This window comes from Rhagoletis zephyria, unplaced genomic scaffold (genome assembly GCF_001687245.7).
Source record: "Rhagoletis zephyria isolate East Lansing unplaced genomic scaffold, Rhagoletis_zephyria_1.1 Rzeph_scaffold_00119, whole genome shotgun sequence".
Lineage (NCBI taxonomy): Eukaryota > Metazoa > Arthropoda > Insecta > Diptera > Tephritidae > Rhagoletis > Rhagoletis zephyria.
The window spans coordinates 43,657-53,888 of NW_016157203.1; the positions used below are offsets into that span (position 1 = coordinate 43,657).

A 10,232-nucleotide genomic window follows, 5' to 3' on the forward strand; every position below is an offset into this window, starting at 1 on the left:
TTTTTCTTAAAAAGTATGCCATATTTTGCAAAGTTGCTAATAATAAAAGTTATTTATAATTGCGTAAGCAGTCCACAGAAAAAAAATCAGATCGATTCGTTGAATTTTGACCCTAATTCCATAATTTCTTGATTTGGGACCAGTGTGCGACGCTCCAGCTCTGAAAGTATTCAATTCAGTACCCGCTGGTGGTAGCAGATAAAGAGGGAGGCCCCCACTGCGATGGAAAGACCAAGTGGAGAAGAACTTGTCTTCACTTGGCATTTCTAATGGGCGTCATTCGGCACAGAAGAGAAATGACAGGCGTTCTATATTTGGCCAAAATCACTTAGGCGGTTACAGCGCCAATAAATAAGAAGATAGTGGATAATTTCTTGAGTCTAGAGATGTGCAGCTGCCCCAGTAACCCACCTGGTTCTGGAGCCACCTATCGGGTCCATTTTTTGCAAATATATTTCTCGTGACGCTGGTAACATGTATTTTGAATTTGAAGCAAATCGGACCATAAATGAAATTTTTCGGAATAACTCGACTCCTGCACCACCTACCGGAAATAAACAAATCCAATTGGCACCTCTTATTTGAAACACCTTTCGAACAAAAGAACAATCATTCAAATCGGTTGAAAAACATAGGAAAAGTAGGGAGGAATAGATTTGTATGGGATTTCATTCATATAGATTATAAATAAAGTTCAAGAGGAAGTTTTTTGATATAAACATAATCTGCTTCTCAGAGAAATCCTGACAAACACATTGGCAGAGAACGTTTAACCTAATTTCTATAAGTAACCATATGAATACTAATCCATTTCAGGCAACTTTCAAATGTATAATACAGTCGAAGATATTCTGGATTTGACCGAAACTGATTTGAAAGACAAAGGCATACGACAACCGGGCCATCTCGCAAAAATGATGTCTAGTCTAGTGGTTGTGCAGGCCAAGCGGCGCCAGTCGGTAAATATCGAAGGTTCGTATGCACATACTTATGTACATACATACATCCATATTGTATATTTACAATCAAAAAAATAATTGGATTAAGTGTTTACTAACCTAAATGCTTAGCTGATTATAAAGCGCATTGCGCAAAGAGCATATTATTTATTTATCTAACTTTAATTAAAGGCGATCACTTAACAACAAACATGTACACACTTCAATGATATCGTTCAATTTTATATTTATTTATAGTGTCCACTTTGCCGCGCACGATGGCCAAACGAAAAAATTCTTGCCCACCAGTTTATTTATCCAGCGATGTTAGTGAATTATATGGCACGTTGCATCGCACTAGCAATAATCGTAGCTCATTTGCAAATTTGAAATCCACTAAAGAATCGAAACGATTGACTTTCGGTAATACTAATATGATGTAAGTACAATTTGGTTCAAATCAACTTGTAAATTTCGCTATAACTAATATTTATAACTTCGAGTTTCGAGGCTGTCAGGCAATAACCGAAGGCTTCTACCTTTTGAAATTATAACTGTCAAAAATGAAGTGAGTGCCGAGGTGCGTAAGCGCTGACGAATTGTTTGATGGCATGACACATCTAGACCCTTTGCTTTGTTTTCACATTCCACTTGGAAAAAGCAGAACAAATACGACGTTAAAGTATTGTACCTGAGCCATTCAATTCTGCAGCTGTGATTATGTTTTCCTCCATCAAATTAAAGAAGTCGCACGGTAGAGAGTCTCTGAAACTTGGTTTGGTATCGAATGGGTCAAAGTGGTCCATTCCAATTTCACCAAGCAACGGAGTGATATTGTTCATTTTAGATTCGCGGTGATTCCTATTTCAGACATCGTGACGTATAGGTAATTCTCTTTTGATCTTTCTATCTGTCCTCTTCTCGAGGATCTTTCCTAATGCATCTTGAATTAGGTTTATTTAGGTTTATGTCTAAAGCCACACTTTTATCAACTATTCGCCACTGCACATGAGTAGTTCAGCTGACAAGCCGATAGCTCCGGAAGCTTTGTCATTGCATTCCAGTTATTAAACGTGCACAGATTTCTCGGTTTAGAGAATTTTCTCTACTGAACAAGTATATGTAATTTGCAACACTAATATCATTTAAACCAATCTGATCGTAAAATTTTATATTTTTTAGCATTAACGTGCTCGGAACGTTTTAAAGTAGGACCGCTCTTTGTGTTGCTAAGGGCAATGTTACGCAGACGAACATATGATTCCTGGTCACGAACTGTTGTTGCTTGCACTGCACAACGAAAGAGCGAGCGAGAGAACTGAACTGCATGACCAATCGGTTAAAATTTGACCAGCCGGCTGAGACCGAATCACTAATCAAAAGAGGGTTGGCTTGTGAATACAATTTACTATTTGTTCCTTTTAGTAGCGAAATGTAGTATTTGTCATACTATTTCTCCTTTTAGTAGCAGAATGGTACATTTTTGCTGCAGATGTATACAAAGTAGTAGATATGTAGAATAAAATTAATGCTAGCAAACCTTGTTTTATTTGCTTTTAACATGTTGTTATACACATACATATACCGTTTCTTATTTTTTTCGTCATACACAAATGTAAAAAGTAGTAAAACAAATAGGCCAAAGAAATACAACTGAGACAAAGAAATACGCTGGTCACTTGACTCTCTGCATAACACCATGTTGGTCAAAGAGTGTAAGAATGGAAAAAATTAGAGAAAAGTGCCGTGACCAGGGATCATATGATCGTCTGCGTAACATCACCCTTACAGTTACTTCAAAATTTTAGGTAGCCCAAAATATTAATATTAAAAACAAAAAGGTTTTCATGAATTTGGAGGAGTGGTATAATGGTTACACCCAGAAAAAGGATTAGTTATAATAACCAAAATTTGGTTATAGTGACCAAGTGGCAGAGTTGGATATGGCGAAATAAATAGTCTAGTTCGCAATTTACTTGAGACTTCTAGTTGGGACAAATGTAGGCGGGCATTTTTTGATTTTCCCAACACATGTAATTGAGCATCAAAATGCTGCTTGCTGCGACGTCGATACATGCCCTGTAGGGAAACCGCGGACTAGTGAATCAAATTTCTAGTTCCGTACTAGGTCTTTATAGCCAAAAAGGAACTAGTCCGATACGAACTAGATCCCCAGTCCAAAATCGGCGAAAAGTGGTACTTTTAAAAAACTATTTTTTTTAAGTTTTTTTTCAGTAGAAATCTATATCTAAACTGACGAATTTAGAAATGGTTCCGAACTATAGAAAAAGGGATGCAGAACGATTTACATCTTATTTGTCGAATTTAGAACTAGTTCGGAATTATAGAAAAAGGGATGCAGCGGGTGGCTTGTTTACTTTACATAGATATGTGTTCGGCGGCTTTTTCATTCAAATACGCTTCTATTCTGTGCTTCGCAGATGCTTTTTCATAGCTTGGTAATACAAAACTAAAATTTGTGTTAACATTTCAACATCTTGGGACAGTCTGGAATCTAAGAAATAACAGCGAGCACCTCTGCAAACTCAGCTACAGCTAAAGGTATGTAAACGTACATTTCTTACAATCATTCAAACAAATTTAATTTCAAATTGAAAACACATTTCTTCCAAAACAATTTAAAATCGCACACACGGAAAAACCAAAAAGATTAAAAAATCATGATACTTTTTTCTTTCGTCTGTCGATTTTAGAACTGGTTCGGACCTATAGAATTTCGGACTAGTTCGGAACTTACGAAAAAGGGATGCAGCGGGGGGCAATTGACACTTCCTAGGACATCGCCATGTTAAATTCGCCAGTTGCTTGCATGCAAAAGAGATTTATCGCGAACCAGTACTGGGTCTAATTGAACTAGAAGCGCACCAGTTCAGAACTAGAGATTTTCCCCACAGGGTGTATACTATCATCGTCTTCGTGCGTCTTAAGCAGGGATCACACGATTTATATATTTGTACACAAAATGCCGAATTTAGATTTGTCCACATTTGCGCATTTGGATAGCGATGTACAAATGATTTGTTTTGCGATCAGACGATGTCGCTGCCAAAGATCCAAATGATTTGGCACACATTTACGCACAGCAGTAAATAAATACTTTTGCATTTATGATTTCGTGAGATTTGAAGTGAAATAAACAAAAATAATATGTACGCACAGCTACTCAGAATTTTGAATACACCCTAAAAATCTGGGCTGAAGGTAAAAAACGCGTTTTTCATAGGTTGAAGCATAAACTAGCTCGTAACTTTATTTCTGTTTGCCCGATGCAAACTACTTACATATGCCATTAAAGAGAAAACATTTCGTTGTTTACAACCATTTATATATGGTTAATTTGTCTTGAGAATGGGCATCCTATGTATTATACTAGTTAACAAAATAGTCGGAGAAGTCGTAATGTAAAATGAAAAAAAGTTAAAAATTTAAATTTTGCATATCGATGGCTGAGTGGAAGATCGACCTATCTCGGAAGCCAGTTCAAAAACGCCCTGTCTGAAAGATCTGAATGAGATCCGAAAACTAAAAGAAAGGTGAATAGTAAAGTGCCACGAAGGGTTGTCAAACGAATACTTTTCCGGTTGGTTTTCTGAAATTTTTCATTCTGAACTTCAAATATGCTTTTTTATAGTTAATTATACTCAGAAATTAATTATACTTCTAATATGTTCGTCTGCCGGCATAAGAGCCTGGAACTTCATGAAGGTTAAAAATAGTCGCACGCTTCTCTGCACACTCAGCTACTGTCGAATACGTATATGTACATGTTTTCAAATGTTCAGTTTGAGCAAATATTTTAAAATTATTGTTTTCAAATAACGTGATATTTTTCGGTAGTTTTCGGATACGAATATTATATTAAATATTAAAATTTTACCAAAATTGGAAAATACAAAGGTTCACAAGCACGAAATNTATATTAATATTTTACCAAAATTGCAAAATACAAAGGTTCACAAGCACGAAATGGCAATACCGCTCAACAATATTTGTATATTTGTCACTGGCATTTGTCATCAAGTGGCAAATCAGATATTTGGTCATTTGCGTAATTTTTATTTGGCTTATGTAGCAGCATTGCGTTCACACGATTTGGCCACCAGGGTTGTTTTTCATTTGCCACAAGAAGGCAAATATTTGGCTTTTCTGATAAATGACAAATGTAATTTAGCGTTCACATGATTTGTCTACGAATTTGACAAATTTTTAGCCAAATGTACAAATCGTGTGATCCCAGCTTTACGATAATTGACGATTGACTGATGCTTCGCTGGTATTTCGGCAAAGCAAATCAAATCAGTAGCTGTTGAGAGTGTTCGGACACTAAAAGTTTTCTTAGTGATAAATAAGCATGAAAAATTGTGGTACATTCCAAAACAATGTGGTAGATTCAAATAAATAAATTTATGAATATGTTATATGCACATATGGTCAGCTGATTAAGTTAAGTGACATTTTGACCAGTTTTGGCTATTTATATTTTTGTTTACTTACTGTTTATCTTTTTTTGCTGAGGTTGCTAGGCATTTTCTTTCATATAAAAGAAATTGCCAATCATAAAAAATCAACGCGATTTCCTAGCGCTTAAAATTTGCACTTTGAGCTACTAAAATTTAATGGGCTATAAAAGTGCATACCTACAACTTTTCTAGAAATTCTAAATAAAGCCAAAGCGACGGAATAAGATGCTTTTTTTTAGAAATGATCTATCATTTTCGGATAGAGAATCATTTTCTAATAGACATTGATAATTTTCGTTTTGATGTATATTACTTTAACCAATCATAAATTTAATAAAGAACGCTGCTTTTAATTCTAAAAGCTTCAGTGCTCGATGACCCTCTTTCACCTTTTCCAAATGACTATGACACAGTTAGTCTGTTCCTTTGAACTTCGGACTAAAACCTGTGGAACTGTCAAACTACAATTTTACTCTCTCAAATGAGAGTAAAAGGAGAACAGATGCAGAAGTGCATAGGAACGCAAAAAGCACTATTTCCTGTAAAAANTTTACAAATATAAGGTACTTTTCTTTCACCGCTGTTTGTTTTTGCTTGCACATGTAAATCAGCTGATCGTTTGACACTTTTCATGAACTTACAGGAAAAGAAACTCCGGACTAAATCCTGTAACTTCTGACTAGGAACAGTTGCTCAGTTACTCTCTAAAATGTGTTCCCACTTACAGGTTTTATGTCAATAGGAACGACTTCCTGTAAGTTCTGAATAAATCCTGTAAACCGGACTGCTATTGAAACAGACTTAGGGCCGGTTTCTCCATCTCTGGTTAACACTAACTCCCCGGTTAAACATTGTTATCGACGTTCTAACTCCATGCATATAACAGGGAGTCGATAAGGTCGGTAACGATGTTTACCGGGGGATTAGTGTTAACCGGAGATAGAGAAACCGGCCCTTAGGGCCGGTTGTTCAATGTCTGGTTATCACTACTTGCAGGTTAAACATCATTATCGACATTTTCGTCACCATGCTTATAACATGTGATCGATAAAGCAGTCGTTGTATTTAACCGGAGCTTCTACATACCTCCGATTTCTGCAAATCAGATATTGAACAACCGGCCCTAAGTTTGTAATGTCTTTTTAAACAAGACATAACATTGCGATAGCAGATAACGCATTGCGCACACCCATCCACGTGTTCTATGCAAAAAAAAAATGTATTTCCCATTCCTCCCAAAACATTTTATTTGTGTATTATTCGAATAATTGCGCAGTGAAGTCTCAGCAGCAACTGATTTGATTTGCTTTGCCGAAGTACTAGCAAAGCATCAGTCAATCGTCAATTATCGTAAGACGCACGAAGAGGATCATATCCAGTGTTGCCACTTGAAAATATTTTTAAGTACCGAAATGCCTACCAAATCAGTTTCCAAACTACCAAAATTTTGTTCATCATTAAAGCTAGACTTCTTGAATTTACGGGGTTTTTAACTACAAAAATTAACAGTAAAAATTAAAACTACACATATTATTGTTAACAGGGCCTATAAATAAAAGAATTGACGTATTGTATAAAAACTTTTGTAAAAAATTTAAATACCTTTGAGATTAATTCCATTCATATCAAACATCTTTTCTTGGTGTGTGAAAAAACAAAATCACAGATTTATGCAAAAAATCCTAAATTCGTTTCACTTTGCAAATTGGCTATCATAAATTTTTCTTTCAAGACTACTATTTCTGGTTCTATTTCAACAGCCAATCGGTCATGGCTTTGGGAAGTGAGTTTTTGTTTGCAGAAAATTGTCTGCTTGATAAAATATAGGAAAAAAACTAAGAAATCTTATACGTGTGAGCAAAGTGAAAGCAATGTTTTGAACGTGTAAACGTAAATTAAGCGAACAACTTTTAATGCTCAATTTGGTTGTTTTTTCAAAAAAATTTTGCCTATCAAACGGTTCATCAAACCAACCAAGCTACCAAAGGAGAATGAACCTACCAATTTTGGTCCAATCGGACCAAAACGGCAACGCTGATCATATCATACATACATACTTGCCAACTTGGTGCTTTAAGCACTAGATTTAGTGCTTTTTGAAAACTAAAACGCCAAAAAAATTATTTAGTGCCTAGTCTTGATGAATTCTATTCGCGTAAGTTAAGTATTTCTTTTTTTCTTTTCTAATTATGTATTTGTACAAATTTAGATATTTTTACCACCTGAATAAAAACATCGTTTCTTGGTGCTGAATCCAAATCTGGCCGCACAATTGCTTAGCACTTTTTAGGGCCTCTCGTTGTCTTAGGCAGAAAAAAAGTTTAAACACTTCTTAAAAAAAGGGAACTGCAAGACTTTAAAAATCCTATACAATCTAACATACATGCCTACATAACAGCGCTGCTCACCTGCAAATCACAAATAAGAGCGCCCTCTACTATTNGGTGTGTGAAAAAACAAAATCACAGATTTATGCAAAAAATCCTAAATTCGTTTCACTTTGCAAATTGGCTATCATAAATTTTTCTTTCAAGACTACTATTTCTGGTTCTATTTCAACAGCCAATCGGTCATGGCTTTGGGAAGTGAGTTTTTGTTTGCAGAAAATTGTCTGCTTGATAAAATATAGGAAAAAAACTAAGAAATCTTATACGTGTGAGCAAAGTGAAAGCAATGTTTTGAACGTGTAAACGTAAATTAAGCGAACAACTTTTAATGCTCAATTTGGTTGTTTTTTCAAAAAAATTTTGCCTATCAAACGGTTCATCAAACCAACCAAGCTACCAAAGGAGAATGAACCTACCAATTTTGGTCCAATCGGACCAAAACGGCAACGCTGATCATATCATACATACATACTTGCCAACTTGGTGCTTTAAGCACTAGATTTAGTGCTTTTTGAAAACTAAAACGCCAAAAAAATTATTTAGTGCCTAGTCTTGATGAATTCTATTCGCGTAAGTTAAGTATTTCTTTTTTTCTTTTCTAATTATGTATTTGTACAAATTTAGATATTTTTACCACCTGAATAAAAACATCGTTTCTTGGTGCTGAATCCAAATCTGGCCGCACAATTGCTTAGCACTTTTTAGGGCCTCTCGTTGTCTTAGGCAGAAAAAAAGTTTAAACACTTCTTAAAAAAAGGGAACTGCAAGACTTTAAAAATCCTATACAATCTAACATACATGCCTACATAACAGCGCTGCTCACCTGCAAATCACAAATAAGAGCGCCCTCTACTATTAATTTGTACGGGTTGTACGCAAAACAATGGTTATGTATACTAAACTCCTGCGCAATTCCATTTAAACGGCCTAACAAGACATCCGATCGCCGCGCAAATACTTCCCTCCTTTACTCTCATCGTTCGGGTCAAGTGTGAGTAAGCATAAACCAGTTTCTGCAAGCGTACGTAAACTACCGATCAATAGCAAGACGCGTAAAGTATTTACTTTGCCTTACGCAACTACTGCGAGTAAAAAGTATTTGACAGTAGAGTACTCTACTGTACTCTATATACTTTTGTGGTATCTAAATAAAACTATGGACAGGAATCACGATCCAGAAAATAAAGGTCGCGCCATTCGCGGACCGCTAATCCTCTCTTCGTCGATTTGACAGCATCCACCCAATCGCTGACGTCATAATATACTTTTGTTTACTTTCACTGTTGCCAACTTTATGCTTTTCGCACCAAATTTAGTGGGAATTCAAAACGCGAAAATTTTTGAGTTTTGTGCTTGGTGCGTTTTTGGTGCTTTTGTTTTTAGTTTGAAGACTTCAAATTAGAAAATCTTAAAAAAATGGAAGCAAAATATATAGTAATCGTAAATGTGCTAAGCAATTTTACAAAAATTTAAACAAAATCATGGCACAGTGACAATCATAAGCGACAACGAAATATGTGCAGCCCCTTCAATCATGCCAGAAGAAACATTGATTTTTATTAAATTGAATCGGCATCCTTATAATAAAATTATGTAGTAATATAAAGTCCATAAAATACACCAATAAAAATTTGGTGCTTTTTCAAATTCAAACCTTGGCAATACTGCTTTTTGTTCGATGCTTCTTCTTTTTCTTGTCGAGTTCGTCTTGCTCTCTCATTCTGGTATATTTTGACGTCACGGCCAGTTGCTCTCAGCTCGATTGGCGCAATCTTGTATTCTATCATTCTTAACACCAACATGTTGTCTCAAATGATCAGAAAAATATTACGATCATCTAACACGCAACTATTCAGTTGATCCGAAGTACGCAACAACGCCTTCTGAACGTGCCCAATGAAAATTCGTTTCTCTTGAAATCAAGTTATATGGATGCGTATGTATGTACATATGTACATATTCCGAAATTTTTTTTATTTGTAAAGGCTCTCAAGAAAAACTAAAAATTCATATAAAATTACGCACAATAAATAGAAAATAAATTTGCTTCTATAACAAATTTCTTAAATCAGTATGCAGCTCTTAAGAAAAAAATGCACGTACATCTCGTCGCTACCATGTCCAACTATCGAATGTGAAAATCGGCACTTTTCAAAATTTTGATTTGCCACTAATAATTTTATTTCGTATAGCAGCATTGCTTAAGTTATTGTTGTCGACAACTTATTTGTTGGTTAATGACTGCAAATAGTTTTATATAAAATTAGAAGCGAGAAATAATACTTTCATAAAAATTTAAGTACATACATACATAGATTTAAAAAGCTGCTTGAATACAAAAGTTTTATGAAAATGTCACATTAAACAACTGTCTAAATCTACGTTATTTTTTATAAATAAGGCCGTAAACATTTCCTTACATCGTC

General features: G+C 35.2%; 1 protein-coding gene across 6 annotated transcripts in view; it reads left to right on the forward strand.

Annotated features, from left to right (window-relative positions):
* Positions 1–10,232, forward strand: part of LOC108378752 (breast cancer anti-estrogen resistance protein 3 homolog) — a 187,858-nt gene that overhangs the window by 35,556 nt on the left and 142,070 nt on the right. For 4 of the 6 annotated variants that reach the window (XM_017635070.1, XM_017635077.1, XM_017635057.1 and 1 more), the window contains exons 4-5: positions 817–972; positions 1,197–1,377. In XM_017635070.1, coding sequence (XP_017490559.1) covers positions 817–972; positions 1,197–1,377 — 337 coding nt within the window. Of the gene's footprint in view, positions 1–816; positions 973–1,196; positions 1,378–1,749; positions 1,825–10,232 lie in introns of those variants that run through there. The other 2 variants (XM_017635084.1, XM_017635114.1) reach the window with 2 other exon arrangements.